Here is a 22,623-nt window from a genome sequence, read left to right as displayed (position 1 = left end):
TAATCAATGACGTAGCTAGGGGGGGGGTCCACCCTGGGCGGCACTTTTCACGACACAATTTTATTTTTTGACGATTCCTTCATTTATGTTCACTTAGTGATTTTTATTACTTAATTAATAATTAGTTTTGAACAACTATACTTACAACCAAAATAAACATAAACACTGTTTTAATTTATTTCCCTATACGTCGTTTTGACTGTTTGTAGTATTTTTGATGTATAATTGAGAGGGGCGGCAAACTCAGGAACAGTGCCTGGCGGCAAAAGCTCTAGCTACGCCACTGAATATGACTATGGATGTTTGGCTTTCCTGCTTCCTAACGATCAAACTTACGGTATCGATAAATACAGTATTATTATTATTACGTGACACCTCCAAGGAGTCCAAAGACTCATTAAGGGAGGTCCCCTACTCTAAAACTCTCCGTCTCCACCAACTACTTACAGCGAACAACATCATTTACACCAACGCCAGTGTAGCACTGTAAATGTATTTTCTCTTCCTTTAATGTTATTAAAGATGATAAAAATGTTATGATCTTTATTAGCATTTTTTATCTAACTTACTTTATTGTAAGAATATAGTATATAATACATACATAGCGTACAAAATATGTGTTACTCGACTGTTTATGTTATCGGTAAAGACTTCGGTCAACAGGAGGATATTAATAGTTAAGTTTTTGAGGAGTCAAAAGTTATACGGGATTTTCGAACAACGAGGGGGTGGGGGGTCGCTACTCCTAATCCCCGCGTTGTTCAAAGGTTAACTGTATTTCTATTGCTCATGAAAAAATCCAGTATTAGATGCTGTTTTGACTCACGAGGCAATATACTTTTGTCAGAATTTCCGGTACGAGTCTAATTTCACTCACTTTTTTTTTATTAAAAAATCAGACTTGAATTTTTAGAAATACATTTAACTACACTTAAGATGCAATTAATTATACACTATTTTCAAAGTTATTTTCATTATAACAGGAACATTGGAAGACCTGGAACAATTCGACTCCTTCACGCACAAAGATAAACAGTGGCTCGCCGTAATTTTCGTTTGCCATCAGCTACAGTACGCTTTTTATTGAGCTTTACAGCTGTGTTATTGCTCTTATAAAGAGTAGTACTTCGGTTCCTGTTTAAGGTATTACAGAAAAGGGGATGGTGGCATAAAGTAGTTACAATTGTTTAATTATTACATAAATGTTTTCAGATGAATCCCGCCATTCCAATTGGCCGAAGGTTGCTAATGGAAACACTCAAAGTGCGAGGATTCAGCACTGTAATCCTGACATTCATCATGATGTATTTATGTTCGTATGCGCACAATTTTACTTTAGCAAAAAAAAAAAAAAAAAAAAAAAGGTGAGTGTGAAAATAAATGATAAATTTATTTTTCCCTTTTAAGCAAAATGTTTAATGTTTTTGAAGAATAGATAGCAAAATAACAATTTAATAATGAGGAATACTTGTGAAGGGAGCATAATGGATGCAAGAATATCAGTTACCGGTATGTTAGAAATATATACACGTTAGCACAAGAATAATGTTTAATTTGCCAAATATTACAGACCATCTTCAGTGGCTACATAGGAATAGTTTTTAAAAAAACAAAGTGGAATACGAACAATTGATCATTCATACATAGAACGAGCCGCGTGATGTCATATCGCTAAGTATTAGAAGAATAAACATTTTTAAAACATAATTAAAGATATTAATTTAGAATTTCATATAATGATCTTAAATAACATTAGACTGATTAAAAAAAATAAAAAAAATAATGTGTTATCCTGATTAAACTTTCCCAAAATTTTGATATAGATATACAGTCATTACGATTCAAGTTAGGACGTTGAAGTAAGGCCTCTACACGTTCTTGAAATAAACGTTCAAATTTATAGTGACATCTGTGTAGGAGGAGAGTCTTGGACCAAAGGATGTTGTGGTTTGTTTCTAAACCATGCTGAGATAATCCAGATTTCTCAGGTTTGTTGTGTTGAATTGATGACTGATGCTCTTGAATTCTTTTTTCTATGGAACGTCCAGTTTGTCCAAAGTAAGAAAGATTACAATTACAAGGAACTTTATCCACACCAGGTAGAGACAAGGTTGAGCATTTATTTTTAGATGAAGGAAAATGGTTGGATAATTTGTTAATAGGTGTATAAGTTGCTTTTAGATCATATTTCTTTAGAATTCTCGAAATTGGTTCTGAAATCCCAGAAATTAAGGAATTGGAACTCGACAGTTAGTAGTTGGAAGGGGACCAATCGTTCGATGCTGTTGGCACACTCTCCCTCGATGAGTCTTTGGACTCCCTGGAGGTGTCAAATATCAAATAATAATAATAATATATCTGTGATATATTGAATCTTGGTTGTTCTGTGTTGGTTTGTAAGAATCGAAAAGATGTTGTGTACTCTTTTTGGAGAAGCCATTTAGTTTCATGTGATGTTTGATAGTCGAAAGTTCCTTCTGTAATAAATGAGAAGTTGAGCAGTTAGTTTTGGCTCGTCAGATTAAACATTTTGTGACTCCTGTTTTTTGACAAGGGTGATGAGCAGATTCTTTGAGAATATAACGACCTGTGAAAGTTGGTTTTCTGTAAACTGTTGTTATAAGAATACCAGAAGGTGAACGGATGAGAAGGACGTCTAAAAAGGATAACATGTCGTCTTTTTCAATTTCCATGGTAAACTTTATACGAGGATGTAAGGAATTGATACTGCTTAAAAAGGAAGGCAAGGAGTCTCTGTCGTGAGGCCATACAGCAAAGATGTCATCTATATATATAACTCACTTTGTAAGTTGTCAAAGGATGGTTGAGGGAATATAGATGAGAACAGGACTTCTTCTAGATGTTCTAAATAAAAGTTTGCAAGAGCAAATATTATTAACTCCTTACCTTCCTTTTGTGATGTGATATAGGGAATGCTGACTTCTCTGTGAATCTGGGAGTTTCTAATGAACAATGGGGTGTCCAGAATCATTCTCAGGCATTTATTCTGTATCCTCTACAGTTTTTGAATGTTTGTATGTGGGGTATGGCTCCATGCAGGAGATGCATAAGTGATGACTGGGAGTATTACCATCCTGTATATGAGTAGTTTGTTCGGAGTATCCAGTTTACTTCTTCTGTTGATCATCGAGTAGAGTTGTGCAATTACTTTGGATGTCTTCGAGCTTATGTGTTTTATATGACTGGTGAATTGGAGTTTTTTTTGTCAAGCATCATGCTGAGATATTTGACTTCAGTCTACCATAGAATCTTTCTTTGGAGAACAATATGGCTTTCTTCTTTTTGGAGAACAGTATGGCTGAACTCTTCTGGGGGTTTGCTTGGATCCTCCAATCCATCAGCCACTTCTCCAGAGTTTTCTGATAGCCAGTTTTGGGTTGAGAGATCTTGCTAATAAAGCAGTATCATCTGCATATAATGCTGTGATTGTTGAACCTGGGTTTTGAGGGATATCAGCTACGTAGATAGAAAATAGCAGGGGTGCCAGAAGTGAGCCCTGGGGCACATCTGGTTGATACAGTTTCATTTAATTTGACCTGCATGTATCTGTCTTTGAGGTATGTGTCAATTATTTTTTATTAAATTAATTGGTATATTGAATTTGATGAGTTTTAGAGAAGACCCAATGCCACACCTTATCAAAAGCCTTTGCAGCATCTATAAAGACCACAGCTGTGTGGAGATTCCAGTTGAAACCTTTCTTGATATATTCGACCAGTCAGTGTATTTGTTGTACAGTGCTATGGTTTTTTCTGAATCTGAACTGCTCATTTGGAATAATACCTAATTTATGCATTGCTAATTGCAGCCTTATAAGGACGACTTCTTCTGCAACCTTTCCAAGGCTGGATAGAAGGCTGATAGGTCTGTAGCTTTCAGGTAGTTGAGAGTTCTTTCCAATCGTTTTGATTGGTGTGATATATGCTGTCTTCCAAGTTATGGGAAATGTTTGAATCTTAGGATGAAATTGATTATGTTGACTAGATCCGCAATGGCTTTTCTGGGGAGTAGTTTGATTATTCTGTTTGTGATTCCATCTGGACCTTGAGCCTTGTTATTGTTCAGGTGGGTTATGATATTTGTAACTTCTGCTGGAGAAGTGAGTGTGATAGGTTCTGAGTTATCCTTTTGTTGTCTTAAGACCTACTTGACTCAGCAGTGAATCTTGTAGATAACATTGATATTCAGATTTTCATAAGAGGGGGTTACATTGAGTTTTCAAGCTGTCAATTAGAGCTTCAGCTTTTTCTTTATCTGTGTGAGCAATTCCTTTCTTGGTCTGTATTGGAGGTATAGGTTGGCATTTGGTGCTTGGATTCTCAAGAATTTCCAGATGGAGTTGTCCTCTGGGTTTAGATTAGTCAGTTTGGTTTCCCAATCTTAGTTTCGATGTGTTTGCAGAGCTTCACGGACTTGTCTATTTAAATTATTCAGAATTGTTTTATCTTGTGGGGTGCTTGTATTATGGTACCTCTTTCTGACTTTGTTTTTTAATCTGATTAGATCCATGATTTCCTCAGGCATCGGACCACTTGGGTGAAAGTTTGTGGTTTGTGTAACTGATGCTATTGCTTTTTTGATTTGGATGGTAAGGTTGTTTACAGATATGTCTATTTCCTCTTTTTTTTTTGTGGATAATAGGTATTCGGCCAATGTGATCTGAGAGAGTTCTGGAGAGCTTGTCCCAAGATATAAAGGTGTGCGGAGGAGAGAATCGCTCTTGTGTACCGAGCTTAAGCAGAATGAGGTTGTGATCATAAAATAACTCGTTTAACGTTTCCAGTTGATATTGGTATCTGATGTTTCTGAGAATGTCGATGTCGAGTACATCTGAGCTTCCAGCTGGGCTGTGATGGGTGGAATCTGTGGGTCTGGCTATAATAGAGTTTTGTGTTGACTAGTGATTTAGAATATGCCTTTGTCATTGATTGTGGAGCTGAACCAAGCTGTATGCTTGGCATTAAAATCTCCAGCCATGATGATGAAGTCTGTGCAGCCAACCCAAGGTTGATGTAATGCAGAAGTCATATATATATATCCCATATACAAATAGTTATAAATTAAGTTCAAAATACCAAGAAATTGTATTCTTGTTTAATCCAGGTGTAGGCAAAGTTTGCATGTGAAGTTTTCATGCAAACTTGAAATAATGTGTTACTCGTTTTCACTATTTGTATATGGGATATATGTGAATTCTGCCTTCAACCTTGGTATCTCTTCTTGGTCTAACTTCCACTGATGAGACCTCAATAAAAGTCATAACTGGTCTGGGTAGTGGACTTTCTCTTAATGCATAGCATTATGCACACCTGAAAGGTTGTGTGCTTTGTATTATGGGATACTAGAATAATTGATGTGAAGTAATTAGCTTATATATACAAGTTGCCTAGTCATGAAGATGCTTCATGTGCAAACTTTGCTTACACTTTAATAAAAGTGTAAGTAAAGATTCTTGGCATTTTTAATTCATATCAGAAACTATTCAGATAAAAAAAACTAATAGTTACTTTCTTTCTTAGGCAGCCAACTTTCAGAAAATGAAAATAGATGGAGAAGATGCCCTTGACCCACAGGAGTTCGTTCAGTTTTATCATAGTTTAAAATCTAGACCAGAAGTGGATAAAATTATGAAGAGGTAATCTATAATTTTTTTCTTATTTCTCATAACTTCTATGATCAGTTATTTAATCTTTAAGCTATTCATTTATATGCATCAATTTTTAGATGAGATTTCATTAGTTTTCCTATATGATAAGTTGATAAAACATTAATATGGTGTTGGTGAGATAAATAATATATGGAGAATGATAGTGATTGGATATTGGGAAAATTTGAGCAGGGTAATAACGAGAAGCATGAATGAAATTAATTTAAAATTATAAGAGACAAATCATATTCATGTTTCAATCCTTTACACAAGCATATACAAACAAAAGTTTGCACGTGAAGTATCTTTTTCATAATTGCCATGAACAATATCTTAGAAGGTGCTGCAGCCATATCACATATACAAGCCCAGCCAGATCTCACTTACACACATTGGGAACAAAATAGAAAATTATTATTTTCTTCCAGCAACAAGAAGAAAAACGACAAAGTGAAGAGTTGAAAGTTGCTAATATAACATGTGGTTTGAATGTGATGCATGGGCAGTTAATTATAAAAAAGAATACTAATATGGAAATCTAGTCCTAATACCATCCAGCTCAGAAACTTGAACTATATCACTGCATAGGGATTGTGCATGATAAATGTCTTTGCAGCATCTTCCCAATACACTACACCAATATATGTGGCCTCTGTTCAAACCTCAATGATGTGCATTTCCATCTCCAGTCTACAAAACCCTGCTTACTTTTCCTGACAGAAACCCAAATTTTTACTCCCCCAAGCAATGCTCACCTCAACTTTACCAATTACACACTGTTTGACTCCTTTCGTCCCAAAGGTGAGGTTTGTGCATATGTTAAAGAGTGCCTAACCTGGAATCTTCTGAGTTTGAAAATCTCTAAAACTCCATTCTATTAAATTCATTTACTGTCTCTACTGCTCCCCTAATGCTAACAACCATTCTGAACATTTTTATTTCCTTTCTTTTAAACATCAGTACTCTTCAATCCAACTTTCCTAATAGTGAGGTCATTTTCCTTGGAGACTTCAGTGTTTGCAACACCAGCTGGCTGTCATACTCCATTTGCACAGATCGAGCAAGTGGAGAGGCTGAGTCATTTGCCATCACCAATGACTTTACACAAATAGTATACATGCCTGATACCCAAATACCAGACAACCTTGACCACTCTCCAAATACCTTGGACCCCTTCTTCTCTAGTGACCCCAAGCACAGTGTAAATGTCTCTCCTCTAGGTAGCCCAGACCACAATCTCATGCCAATTTCTTGAAATGAAGAGGAACCTATTCCAAATTTTGTTCTATTAAAAATTAATAATATTTTTTGTTTACATGAACATATAAATTCAATAAAATAGACATTTACAATGAAATATTAAAAATATTCAAATCTTGCAAATGAAAAAAAAAAATCTCTAAACCTGTTTTAATTTATCAGCCCTGTTGCTATTTGGTGACTTTATTTATTATTTTGATAAGGGGGTACTTGGTAATAATGAAAATTTAAGAAGGGGTATGCAGATATCTGAAGTTTGAGAAACACTGTGCTAGGGGATGGAGTTTATCCTTAGGAGAGCATATCAAAGTTGCTAATATAATATGTGGTTTGAATGTGGTGCAAAGGTTATATTTCATTAGTACTTTGTCTTTCCAGATGCACCTTGGACATAGAGAATAGGAATAGGAATGGTGGTAATTTGTTCTTGTGTGTTTGAACAGGAGAATTAAGAGTGCCATATAGTATTTTATCCATTTTATAGGAGCTATAACTATTGGTGAGGAAAGTATGGCGAAGATATTTAAGTTCTGTGGAAAGAGACTTTCAGACTTACGTATTGTCATGCAGTATGGGGTGGATTACTACCCAAACTGGTTTCAACCATTACTGAGGTTTCATTTACTGAAAGCACTAGATTTGGAGTGCTGAGAGTAAAATCAGTACAAAAGTCATTACACAAGTAATAAAATGATGTCTCACCATACTATTAAAATATTCAGAGATAGCTGTAAAAAGTTTTCTGCTTTGTTACAAAGTAAATTATAACAGACAAGAAATTATATTATTGTTTTAATCTTTTACCAAAGCATAAGCAAACAAATGTTTGCACATTAAATATCTTCATGACTAGGACTGATGTAAAACCATCTTCCTTTATTCAGTTGGCCTAATTATGATGATACTTCACTTGCAAACTTTTGTTTGCTTACACTTGGGTAAATGATTAAAACGAGAGTATAATTTCGTGTCTACTGTAATTTACTTTGTAACAAGTGAAAAAAAAAATCTGTAAACCTGCTTTAATTTATCAGCCCTGTTGCTATTTGGTGAGAGTGATTATGATATTTGTCAACCAGTGGATGATTATGGTCAGGATGTATATATGAAATTATAAGGTGGATGATTATGAGAAGCTTTATAGTCAGCTATATATGTTATGATGAGTTAAAAAAAGGATATTGATAGAGACAGAAATTGGTTTAGGATATATCTGATACAAATAATGTATAAATATATATTAAACGTCTAGCAAATAAATGAATTAGGTGTAAAATGGATGAATAGCGAAATTAGTCAAATAATGTGGGTAAAAAGTTGTTATGGAGAAGATATAAAGTAGTTGGTAATGATCAGATGAATGAGAAGTATAAAATTCAATCTTAACAGAGAAAATCTACAATATGAGAGTGACAGAAAACGTATAGTATGAGGGAAGTTGAGTAGTTAGGCTAAAGGAAATTATTATTATTATGATTGACAACACCAGATCTCCATAGAGTCAAAAGACTCATTGCAGGAGGTAACCCTTGTTGCACACATTGCCCATCAAACTGATTAAACTCATTCAATGTATATTTGCATTCCCTACAATGTCACACAAAACATTTCATTGACCAACCACTCTTCATGCAAAGAACCTACTCATTATTGCCCCTGCTCACACCCTTCTGATACAACCCTGGTATGTCGCCCTTGTTCTACTTCCTTCCTCCATTCTATAAAAAATTTCTTCCACATTTACCTGGTAACAATCCTTTACCAATTTAAATGTCTCAATCATATCCCCTCTCTTCCTCCTATTTAGAAGGCACTATAAACTGTATTCCCTCAAATTGTCCTCATATCTCATATCCCGAAGACCAGTTATGACCTTAGTCTTCTTTGAACCCTTTTCAACATATCTTCATCACCATGAAACCAAAGGGTCCAAATCTGTACACAATAATCCACATGAGGCATGATCAAGGCCTTATACAATGGAACCAGAACCTCTTTATTTTTACAAGTTAATGTTCTCTGCATCATTGATATAATCTGATGTCTTCACAACCAGTGCAATGTGACCTCTGAACTTCATATCCTTGTCCACCACCACCTCTGTCTCTTATCTCCTCAACTTCTACCAAAATTTCCTTCCCATGTGTATACTTTGCATCACATTGTTGCCTATCAAATTTCAGAACCTTACACTTGTCAACATTAAATTGACAGTTTCATACTGTTGTTATTTATTATTATTATTACCTGACACCTCCAAAGGGAGTCCAAAGACTCATCGAGGAAGGGTACCTACTCTACAACTCTCTGTTTCCACTACTTAATCCACAAACAAACCGCAACTACACCAACATCATATACTTCCCACCACCACCACCACCACCACTAGTATTTTCACAGACAATCACAAACATCCATGCCCATAGCAGGATTCGAACTTGCAGCCTTTTGGGTGGAGAGTGGATACACTAACTACTTGGCCATCCAGGCCGGCAAATAATTAATGTCAGCAGCACCCAGGTGGACACCCTCCCAAGTATTAACTTGGCTCAGGTTTGCTTAACTTCAGTGATCGGATGAGAACTGATGCTTTTAAACCGATCTGGCAGCTGACGGTTAATGTCCTCTTCCATTCATATAATCTGTTCCATTCATATAGCATTGTCCATTCATATAATCTGTTCAAGTCTTCCTATAAGTCCACAAGATCCGCTTGATTCTTCATTACCCTCCCTAGTTTTGTATCATCTGCAAACATCTGTATATCATAAGTTAATCCTATCCCAATATCATTAATATACAAATTAAATAACAATGGCCCCAAAATTGGCCCTTGCAGCACATCACTAGTGACTTTACTCTTTTGAGATAGTACCCCCCCATGCTTTAAAAATGTTGTTGATATCTGTCTGATAGCAATTCACCTCTCCAATTCATTAGTCTATCATCCAGTCTCATCTTCTTCACTAAATTGAAGAAGATGGGGATCTTCTTATGTTGTGGCAATCTATCAAAAGCCTTTGCATAATCTAAGTATTCCACTGTATATACATATCCCCTGTTCAATACATGCCTCACCTTATTATAGTACATAAGCACATTTGTAAAACACAACCTCCCTTGAACAAACCCATGCTGACAAGCACAAAAAATATTGTAATCAATCCACATTTGTATCCTATATCTCACCAACCTCTCCAATATCTTAACTAAAACTCGAGATATACAGATCGGTCTATAATTTGTAGCCTTTGTTTTATCACCACCTATGTGAAGTGGATTTTGCCTTCCTTTCACTCTTTTGGGACTTGTGCTGTTGCAAGACTCTTAAATTAAAGATACCAAGAAATTATATACAGTTACACCCCGAGTTACATAACACATGACTTACGTAAATTCACAATTACGTAATAAATCTGCTAGCACATATGAACACGTTTGCGGTTTTGCACAGGTTCATCTTTGACAGCCTTATTGCAACACAGTATAGATGCCTCACGCTGTTAACTCAGTCACTTGTTATCACTGCTAGTTTCATTGTTTGTTTTTTTTTACTCTTAAAATGGAATGCAAACGCAAAACCGAATGTGGTGATAATAAATCTAAAAAATAAAGGTCTGCAATTACTTTAGAAGAAAAGTTGAAAATAATTCGCATGTATGAAGGTGGGAAAATTCTATCAACAATAGCTCGGAAAGTAAATCGACCCATTTCGACAGCGAATACAATAGTGAAAGATAAAGTTTGCATTGTTCAAAGCATGAAAGGTGTAGTAGCATTGAAGGGCATAATTATTACCAAGAAGAGGCTGGTCCCGATTGTAAAAAAGAATGTAAGACAGCAGTATGAATAGCCATTGAACATTTTATTGTATATATGTAATTTACAAAATCGACTTACGTAAAATTCGAGTTACATAAAGCTTTATGGAACGCATTACTTACGTAACTCACGGTGTAATTGTACTTGGTTTTATAATCTCCAGGATGTGCTAATGGAAGGAGAGGATCCTTAGAGGAGTTGAATATGTTTTTTAATTTTATAGGTGGTTTAAAAGTAAAAAAAAAAAAAAACATATTCAACTCCTCTAAGGATCCTCTCCTCCCATTGGCACATCCTGGAGTTTATTTCATCTACTGCACCTGTAACTTACCTTATATCGATGAAACTGGACATGCAATCCCTATACGTAAAAAAAAAAAAAAAAAAAAAAAAAAAAAAAAAAAAAAAAAGACACATTAAATATAACAATTTTGGTTAAGCAGGCCTCTCAGATCTCAGGCCTCTCAACACCAAATTTGATTGCAAAAATACCTGCTTTTTACATCATATAAAAACCTGGTATGAAAGAAAATTTAAAGAAGCCTGTGAAATTCTTATTAACACCCTAATTTCAACAATAATGGTGACATAAAAATTCCAAGAATTTGGATGGCACATATTCAGCCTACTTAGTTTCCAGCATATTTTAAGACATTTTCAACAAAAGACTTTAAGCAATTTTCAACTTGTATTGGAAACCATACCAATTGGTTGAAATTTATATGTATAATCACATAGTTTTTATATATATATAAACATGATGTTGCTCTTCAGCCCAATTTAATTTTGTAACCTAATCGATAATAATAATAATAGGACTCTAGCTTTGATGTAGTAAAGGTTTTTTTTTCTCACCAAAGGTCAGGCCAATAATTGTTGTTACGGTTGGTCAGTAACTTTAGCAAACCATGTAGATTGTAGTGCAGCTTGTTTCTTTGTATATATATATATATATATATATATATATATATATGTATGCTCCAGATGATGACCTTGATATGAAGGGAAACGCTGAGTGTTCGTTTTGGTTTATATTAAACTAAAGGTTTGCTCTAACATGGTGGTTGTCTCCATAATTTTTCATAATGTATTCTAATCACTGTGTAAGCATGAAAGAAAAGAAAAAATATGAAAAACTCTTTCATATTATCTGTCATACTGCACTTTCATATTAGATGTGATCACCCACTTGTCCTGCTTGTGTACATATTGTTTCAGTCACATCACAAATCATCTTACCCAGGAAACACACTTTCTTTTCTTGCCCATCTTGTACACCCTTATTCATATCACTGTATCCTTTTAAATCTGTTTCTGCTTTCTAAAGCTTTCTTTACTTCTTAATAAGTTTCATTTCCTTTGGTATCTTTCCTGCTGTTTGCCACTTTTCAAATTTCTCCAATTCCCATTTATTGCTATTATCATTATTTTGAAAAATTAAACATGGAAACTAAAACTTACTTGAATAAATTTATTAGATCTAAAATGTTTGCCTATGTATCATTATATTGAAAATGGAACGCAATATAAAATTGCAATTATAGAATCATTTTCAAGGAGTGTGAATATAGTGTTAATAGGACAACAAAAATTCCCAATTATAAAAAATAAAATGAAAAAAAATTCGTTAATATAATATTCAGGAATTTGTATAAAAATTCGGTTATTATATTTATTTCTCATAAAGAGGATAACTGAAGGCCATCAGATCTATTTAAGTTCAGTTGGTGTAGAAAGGTTTCACAACTCTCTTTATATGACAGCTCTATGAGGAATGTACTATGTAAAAGCTTAGTTTTCTTCTCCCCCCCCAAATTTTTTTGTTTGGTCGAGATTGCAATTCTACTAGGACAGACTCTTCCAGTTCATGGTAAAGGATGTAAAGATTAATGTCCCTCATGGTGGATAGCTGCAGATCTGCTAGACTGTCCAAGGTAAGACAAACCATGGACTCAGAGACTCATTGTGGGGGATCCCTTATTTCATACAACTCATCATAACATGTCTTAAATACATTCAAATACTCTACAGACACCACACTCTCAAGCAATGCATTCCAATCATTCACAATGCAAAAAAACCTCCTCCTTACTTTCTTGCTCATATTCTTCTTATATAGCTTCCAGGGATGACCTCTTGTTCTTGGCCCCCATTTCCAACCATTTTATAAAAAAACTCTTCACCTTCAACATTAATCGTATAACAATCCCTTACCAACTTATACATCTCTACCATATTACCCCTCTTCCTCTTACCCATTAGACTATAAATTGAATCTTCTCAACCTTTTTTTCCCACTCATCATGCCAGACAGGGCCGTGCCAACCCAAGGGTGCAATGGGTGCCGCACCTGGGCAACAATATTGATAAATGCTACATGCAATTTCCTTTAGTTATTTTTTTAAGGGATGGCCAATAAAAGTTTCCACCTGGATGGCAAATACCCTTGCCGTGCTCCTGATTCCAGAGACTGGAAATTACCTTAGTCAATTGCCTCTAGATCCTTTCCAACATCTCTTCATCCTTTTGAAAACCAGGTGACGAAATCTATGTGCAGTAATCCATATGTGATCTAATCAAGGCCATATACAATGGAACCAGAATCTCCTTACTTCTACAAGTCAGTGTCCTCTGCATCATTGCCAGAATTTGTTGTGTTGTCCTCATAATTTTGGCAATTTTTCCTCTAAATTTTAGATCCTTATCCACCATTACCCCAAGATCTCATATTTCCTCCACCTCCAACGATATATCTCCACCAAGAGTAAATTCTACATCCCATATTTGTTTTGCTAATTTTAAAACCTTACGTTTTGTAACATTCAACTAGCATCCTCATGCCTATGCCCATTCACTCAGCCTTTTCAAGTCTTTTAAGCCACAACATTTGCTCTACTCCTCATGGTTTGTTGCAACTTTGCATCATTCAAAAACAACTGAATATCTCCATTCAAGTCTTTCCCAATATCATTGACATACAGGTTTAATAGCAATGGTCCTAAAACAGACCCCTAATGTTTCCTCTTCCAGGATATTGCATTCCTATACACAACTTGCTAACACCTATCAGATATGCAGAAAGTATTTTACCTTGGGTATAATAAATGTTAAAGATACCAAGCTATTTTAAACCTGGTTTTACTCCATTTCCCAAGTAAGCAAACAGACAAACAAGTCAAGTTTGCGCCTGCAAGTGTTGCAAGTCTAGCTGACCCTGCACGTAGTGCAAGACCAAGGCAACTCATGGTAAAAGTAGAATAAGCTCCGATCACTAATCTTAATATTTACCCTTAATGCAAAGCACATCTCCTGTGCAAAGCACATCTCATTTAATACAAAGCACATCTCCTTGCAAGTCTAGCTGACCCTGCATCCAATACTTTAACCACAACACCTGACACACAAATTGACCTATAATTTGGTGCTTGAATTCTGTCATCTCACTTATGTAGTGGTACAATCTCCCCTTCCTCCCACTTCTTTGGAAATTTACTTATTCAATTGTAGACAAATGTCTACTCCCTGGTACATTCCATCAAAATATGTAGTGATATATCATCAAGTACTAACATCAAGTTTGCTTAATTCCCCATATATCTCTTCCTCACTCACAGTCATTCTTTCCTCGTCCTCATTCTATGCTCTCAGACTCTTCAGGATGTTACATTCATAAGGATGAAAGACCTTTATTAACTGCTCATTAAATATCTTAACTATATTCTCTGTTTGTCCTTATACTATTTTCTCCAATCAGTTTCCCTAACATATAGTCATTCTTTTTTTTTTTTCCTGGTTACATATCAAAAGCACTCCCCAGTTTTTTTCTTGTTTTGCTTTATTACAAACCAAATAACAGAAGTTCTTACATAGCTGGCAACCACTCAGGTAACCACTTCACCATTACTCTCGCAATTGAGGAAGATTTGACACCTTATTTGTAATGCCATCCTCTGACGAGATGATCAAGTCCAAGACCCTGAATCCTCATGTGCTCAAGCCCAACCGAGTCACACTTCTGGCCTGTTCTTTGTACTCTTTACAAAATTGATTATTACCACTCCTCTTATATTGCCTCCATAATTCCTTCTTTCTCTGTGATGAATGCTTAATCTTTTCATTTATCCATATCACACCTACCTTATTTAACTTCTGACTCTTGGAATATATTTAAACATTGCTTTTACTATGGGGGGGTCCTAGATGGTTCTGATTAACACCTGTACAAAAATGATATTAAAGCAATTGATATAACCACAAGAAAGAACATACTAGTAGCAGAGTTATGAAGATAACTTATGTTTTTTATATCCTGTTCTATCTTGTGCTTATATCAGTTGATTTAATATAATTTTTGTTCTTGGTGTTTATCAGAACTTTCCAGACCCTTGATAGATAGCTCTTGAATGGCACCCAAGCAAATGAGCCATTTGCTTCATTATATTTTCCTATACAACATGGTATAATGCAGTTTAGTTGGTTATCTCCCAGATTGCCAACCCATGCTTGTTCATCTTCCATGTAATAGGTCTCCCCTTCAGAGGGGGATAAATTGCATGGATACTCTGAGCATTTTGCCAAGGTAGATGAGAGAAACAATGGCACTTTCATTGAAGATATGCAGATAATGAGGAAAAGAAGCATTTCACCACTTGTCTTCTCAATCATCAAGAATGCACTGCTGCTGCTGCTGGAAATGGGATGTCAGTAGCTAAACAGATGAGTTTTATTAAGACATAGCTCTTTAATAATATACAGGTTTAGACCTGTTCTTCCTTGATAAATATATGAAATCTTTAAAAATGTATAATAATAATAATTTAATCATAAATAAAAATAAAAATTTAATCATAAAATTTGCACTTGTCGAGGGGGGGGTCACTACTTCTAGCTTCCCTGGGGGCAAAAATTAAACAATGACAACATAATTGAAAAACAGAAAAGTAAAATAGATGGTATTATTATAGGAACCGATAATTTAAGTAGCAACAAATATGCTGTGAGAGAAGATATGAAAGGCATTGGAAGAATCAAGAGAGAAATGTGAGAGAGTAAAAATTGTGTGTTTGCTACCAGATACAACAGTACTAGTTAAGGAGAACAATGATAGCAAATAATTCAATGTGGAGGCTGTGTAGAAGGAATGGATGTGAGATTTTAGATGTTTGGAGTGTGGTTGATGGCAGTAAAGACATATATAAGGACAGCATGCACTTGAATTCACTTGACATCAGGAGCCTGGATGAGTCTGCCGACTCCATAGAGAGTGTAATAATAATAATATAAAGATTGCTTGCATTACTGAAACTTGCTATCAGAATCAGATATGGTAACTGGAATTGAGTTAATGGGTATGCTACTTTTAGGAATAACAAAACAGATATGAGAGGAAGGTCGGTACTCCTATTGATATTAGATGACTTAAGTCCACTTATGATAGAAATACAAGAAAACAGTGATGGTAATAAGGACCCATGTAACAGTGAGTTTGAGGTTATCTAATATAAAGTGGAAGCTAACAGAATGAAATATATGCTGGGGGTGTTGCTACAGGCTTGGTGGCTCAGTTACAGGGGATGATGAAATGCATCACCAATTTAGCCTTATGAATCCTAAACAAGTGATTATTATGGGTGACTTTAATTATCCAAACATTGATTGTGTAGAAGAGAAATCTCATGATAAGAATGAAGAGGAATTTATTGAATTGTTATGAAACAACTTTCTCAAGCAGCATATGAAAGAAGGAACTCAAGGTCAAAGAGTGTTAGATTTGTTCATAGCATCAGAAGGGGTCTCTGTTAAGAAGATGACTATTTTACTGCCAGATGATGATGATGATCACGCTGTACTTTCTTGGGTAGAAAGCTGGAAATTATGCTCAACTTAGGAGAATAATACTCCTAAGTGGAGCATAATTTCCAGCTTTCTACCCGAGGTCAGCCCCTAACATTTTTCTCAATCAGTTACTGAATGAGAAAAATGTTAGCAGTGCATAGGAATCTTTGAAAAAGTGCTTAAATGAGGTATTATCTGAATGCATCTCTAGAGTTCAAAGAATAAATGGGGTAGGACCTTATTAAGTGTGCAACCTTATTAAGCAAGATATTCACTAGAAGATGATGATGATTTGGGAAGAATATTGTGAGAATAAGAGTGAGAGCAATATAAAATATATAAAGCACAGGATATAAAAATAACAAGTATTGTGCAGAAAGCTTGCATAGTCATTTTCTTTCAGAGTATGAAAAGAAAGTGGCTATACAAACTGAAGGCAATCCAAAAGAATTTTATCATTATACTGCAAGCAAAAGAAAGAATAAATGTGAATGGATAACTTTACCGAATCTAGATGGTACTCTAGTTTCAGAAGCTAATGAGATTATTCAGGTAATGACACTCACTTTGCTAATATATATATCAACCCAGTATATGTAACATGGTGTACAGTGCTGCTACTGCATTGGATGAAGAATTAGAAGTGCATGAGAATGAGGTAGAAGAGCTGTTGCATAACTTGGATAAGAATTTGTCAATAGGGACAGATGAAATATCAGCACTTTTGCTCAAGGAATGTTCAGCCAAATTGGCTGTGCCTTTCACATATCTGTATAACTTGAGTCTCAGCTCAGGAATAATACCACAGGAATGACAGGAATATATGAAATTTCCATTGTACAAGGGTGGTGCACAACCTATTGACCTATCAGAATCTCAGGTGTAGCAGTGAAGATTTTAGAGAACTCCATCCAGAAATGGGTAGACAAAGCAGGCTGCACTCTGCAAGAAGCAGCATGGCTTAATAAAGGAAAGTTATGTTTTAGCAATTTCTCATATTTTATAACAGTGTTATGACTAATGACTAAGTTGGAAAAAGGGAATGGATACACTATGATAATGTTTGATTTTGCTAAAGCATTTAATAGTATACCACAGGAAAGACTGTTGCATAAACTATAGTATATGGGATTGGAATATAAACCCTTGTCTGTCTTTTTTGATATGTCAACCATCAACTTAGTGGATGGTTGACAGACAGATATTAAAAACATGACACACGGTGTGAATCTGCCAGATTTAAGGCTATCAGTAGTGCACCTCAGGGTTCAGTCCTCGTGCCGTTATTGTTCAATCTCTACATTAATGACATTAGGAAGAGTCTAACATGAGATGTGCAGTTGCGTGCTGATGATGCTAAGATAGGTGGTGCAATCAGAGATGTGACTGATATCCAGCACTTACAGATGATTTGAATAGGCTGGAAGTTTGGGCAAACGAAAATGGCTATTAGTTTAATGTTGATTGCAAAGTTATGCACTTTGACTTGACGAGATTTCCAGTAGCATATTATATGGGCAGGTGGGCAACTTCGTGTAATGTTGGATAGGAATTTGAAGGTGGTAAGGATAAGGAAGTCATTTTCTTTAAGGCCTTGATAAAACTGCACCTGGACTATTTATTTGGTCTCTTGGGTAAATAAAAGGGGATAAAATAGCTGTGGAAAGGATGCAGTATGAGGACAGATTGCAACAATGTGGATTAGATTGTGGTTAATAGGAGAAAGAGGGGTGATATGTTAGAGGTCTATAAAATTCTGAATGGGTGCTATAGTATATTGTATGATAAAATTTTTCATTATAGGAGAGAATATGGGTAATCCATGTAAGTTATGTTTGTTCACAGTCAAGAAAGTGGTGACAGCTAGATTTTTCTCTCACAAAGCAGTGACTGAGTGAAATAGTTTGCCTTTAGAGGTAGTTAATGAATTTAAGGGAAGGTATGACAGCTGTTTTTGGTGATATATAGCCTTCTTTGAGGAGTCCTGGACTCCCTGGAAGTCTCAAATAATAATAATAATATATTTTTTTTAATTATCAATTTTTTAGGTATAGTGGTGATGATTTGTTAATGGATCAAGAAGAACTCTTGAAGTTTCTGCACAAAGAGCAGAAAGTAAGTTTTTATTCAAAATATTTTTTTTATTTTGTTAATTTAATTGCAGATGATTATCTAAATCTGATTATGTGGTTACTACTGCATATTTTTAGTCTTGTTTGTATGACAAAAAAAGTCATTTTGTATTTTAGGCTTTCTTTTAACAAAAAAGTAAGTAATTAATACTCAAATTATATGACATTCAGTCATATGCATGACATTCTATCATCGTCTCAGAAGAAGTAATGAGTTTAATAACTGATTACATTATAAACTTTGGGAAGGAAGGAAAAGGGTGCATTAGATACGAGAAAAAAACATCCACATTTCTCTTCAAATTTTAATTAGATTATAAAAACATATTCTTCTATAATATACATAAAAATTATTAAATCATTTTATTTTTGGAGTATTTGTTGTCTGGTTAGATATAGTACAGGAAAGCAAAAGTGGAATTGTAAAGGAAGGCAAAGGCAAGGGATTATGACAGGCTATGGGATTGGTATTTCATGTGACATGAGTGATTAGTTGGAAAGAAGATAGTGCGAAAACAGTTAAGTTCAACTGCATACTAGTGTTAGGAGGATAAAGTGGATATGTATATGCAGAAGAAGATGCTTTGGAGAAGATATAAGCAGTAATATAAATTAAAAATGCCAAGAAATTATATTCTTGGTTTAATCCTTTATCCAAGTATAAGCAAAGTTTGCACCTGAAGTATATTCAGGACTGGGCACCTCATATATAGAAGCTAATAACTTCACATCACTTGCCTTAGTATCCTGTAATGCAAAGCACATATCCTTATGGACATGTATAATGTTATGCATTGTGGAAAATTATGATACTTAAAGAAGGGTATAGTGAACAAGAAAATGAAGCAGGTTTAAGTGATGCTGTAATAATATTAACAGTGTCCCCCTTTAGTCTGTTTACTTATTCTATTATTTCCAGTGCTTATTTCTGTCATTTGATTTTTTTTTTAGTCCAAAAAGCATCCTGCTGGAGTTAATACTCATTCGTGCCAGATGATGAATTCTTACCAGCTCTTTCCTGTTGCTTAGATTCCTGTCTTCACAGTTTTAATTGAAGTAAATCTGTTGAAGGGCATTCCATTCCACACTGTCATTTTTGTAGCAATACTCAGTCATTCCTATCTTCAATTTTGATTTCTTAGCGACATTCATCTGTCTCCTCTTTAAGTTTCACATTCTCCATTACAAGGATTTACCTGATGTTTCGCTTTCACATTTTTCCATCACTTTTCCCACAACTTGTTTTCTTACCTTTATATTCCTTATGTATTTGCTTATTCTCATTGTCTCATCCAGTAATAACTTCTTTGGGCTTCTAACACCATATCCATTCAAGTGCAATCTGCATGTTGCCCATAACTTCATTTTCTCAAATTCGTTATAGCCATTATTAAACTCCTGACTATTGTAGCATTTATCATCCAAACTCTTCTTTGCAGTTTTCTACTTCTTGAAAGTGTGACATAACAATAATCTTCATAACATTCTCTTCCTCTCATTCTGTTGTCCCAACTATTTTATCAGTTCTCACCTCACCATTCATTTCAGTTATTCAGTTTTACCTTACATAACTGTTACACTGTGATCGGCATTCATATTTATAAATTTAGGGACACAAAAACACATGTGTTGAAAAGATTAGTTTATTAATTATTAATAAAATAACGCTTGACGTTTCAACCCCTGTATCGAGGTCATCATCAGAAGGATACATGCGTATAAGGAACTAAGCTACATGCTCTAGCATGTAGCAGATTTTTTATTTATTTATTTTTTTTTAAATTTAATTTAATTTAATTTTTTTATTCATTTATATATATATATATATATATATATATTTATTTATTTATTTATTTATTTATTTATTAGTTTTTTTTTTTTATTGCTAGTGGTCAGGCTAGCAATAAAAAAAAAGCTAGCAATAGGAAAAAGGATTAATTAACTATGTAGATTTAATTTACCGATATACACAAAATTTAGGGACACAAAAACACGTGTTGAAAAATAACACTTGACATTTCGACCCCTGTATCGAGGTCATCATCAGAAGGATACATGCATATAAGGAACTAAGCTACATTATACGCATGTATCCTTCTGATGATGACCTCGATACAGGGGTCGAAACGTCAAGTGTTATTTACATGTGTTTTTGTGTCCCTAAATTTATAAATATGGATTACATAACTGTATTTCCATTCTCAGTCTCTTGAGCAATATTCCATGGTTGGGTAGAGTTGGAATTTGTATATAGTTAAAAACTGTGAGGGTATGACATAGTGTCTCATGTGAAAAAGTACACCAGGTTTTTTGGCAGTTTCAGAAGCTATGGGTGAAATGTGTTTGCGTCATGAAAGGTTGCATCTGGATCTCTCACTACATTTCATGGTGGATGGTTTCCTTCTCCTCAGGTATAGGTCAGTCCAAGAAGGGAAATCTGCTCTTGTTTTGATATCTGGATATTATTGAAAGTAAGGAAGAGAGAGATGCAGTGGCAGATTAGATGCAATAGGCACACTAAGCATATGCCTAGGGCCTCATCGTCTCGAGGGGCCTCAAAAATAAATATATGATATATAACAAATACAAGAATTCTACCTTTAAATGAAACAATACAAATAACTTAATACATCTTGCTAAGTCACTCATTCCAATTCAGTGTTCTAAACTTTAGCATATAATTCACAGCTTCAAAATTACAAGCCTTCTTAACTCAAGTTAATAAAACAAAACTTCTCATTTGATCAGTCTGCACACATCTATCAGTTGTACTTAATGTTTAAATTCACAGCAGGCACTAATCAAGGTAGACAATATTCCAAGCAATCTTATTTCGGACCTTGAACTTCTAAGATACGCTATAGTTAATGTTAGAAAGAATAAACATGTATGACCACTCTTACCAGGTACAATCTTCAATACATCAATTTATTGCGAGCACACTTATGAATTAACTTATTTAAGCTAGCGGAACACATTAAATAAAATTCTCCAACGCTTTAACTGAACTACTGTTAATCGCGCTTCACTACTCTAAACAACAGCAATAAGGTACTGATATCCTTCCTTGTTTACTTTTCTGCAACTAGTTAAGTTCATTATATTCTTCTCAGGGCAACATAGAATTAAGACGTAATCCTAGATTAACTGGAACTAATCAGAATTTCCCATTGAATGTCCAGTTCTTTATTTATCCAATTACGACAACAGTTTTCCTCTATAACAACAGCTGATTTCACTTGCAGCTGAGTAAAGGATTCACTGCGTTTCTTGCTTACTTCTAAACACTACGCTCTTGAATTTCTGCCCTAAAGAATTTACAATTTTCTTTCACTTCCTTGCTTATATCCTACTTTCCTTCAGGCTCTGCAAAACTCTTCCCCTTTTTTCTCTAAAAATTCTTATTGCCTTCCTTTCTTTTTTCTGGTTCCAAGGTCACGCACTCTTCGACTCGTGCTTGTATATTTCATGCGTCTCCATGACAACGCATGAACGCAAACATTTCGCTAATGTAATAAAACGCTCTACTACTTCATAAGTGATTACATAATGTTAAATTTTCACAAATAAGAATAAATAGAATATTTGAGCTACTTAATCAGCTCTTTCATTACGTATACAATTATTTATAATAACTCTTTTCGTTACTTTACATATATATTTCAGTTATCATAAATTTCTACACATATTATTATTTAATAAATTAATAGTAGGTTAAGTTTAGAATAAATATTTAAATAGTAATCCTTAATTAAGGAACAATAAATAATCCTTATACAAATTATGATTAATACATAATAAGCAATGTTAAATGTGAATGAAAAAAATAAATTACACAACATAGTTTCATTCACAATTTAGCATAGGCTCACCCTTTCTTTTAAAAAAAAAATTTTGTCATCATCA

At 34.6% G+C, this 22,623-nt stretch overlaps 1 protein-coding gene across 1 annotated transcript in view; it reads left to right on the top strand.

The window, feature by feature from the left end:
* The window catches only part of LOC150092589 (1-phosphatidylinositol 4,5-bisphosphate phosphodiesterase delta-4-like), a 324,472-nt gene that overhangs the window by 87,859 nt on the left and 213,990 nt on the right, over nt 1–22,623 (top strand). The window contains exons 5-6 of the mRNA XM_090414401.1: nt 5,541–5,656; nt 18,634–18,700. Coding sequence (XP_090270527.1) covers nt 5,541–5,656; nt 18,634–18,700 — 183 coding nt within the window. The remainder of the gene's footprint in view (nt 1–5,540; nt 5,657–18,633; nt 18,701–22,623) is intronic.

The sequence above is a fragment of the Typopeltis vanoorti genome, chromosome 25 (assembly GCF_054136105.1).
Source record: "Typopeltis vanoorti isolate ZY-2024b chromosome 25, IOZ_Tvanoo_1.0, whole genome shotgun sequence".
Classification (NCBI taxonomy): Eukaryota; Metazoa; Arthropoda; class Arachnida; order Uropygi; family Thelyphonidae; genus Typopeltis; species Typopeltis vanoorti.
The sequence above is the reverse complement of the archived record's forward strand: the minus strand, read 5'-3'. Positions and strand labels throughout refer to the sequence as shown.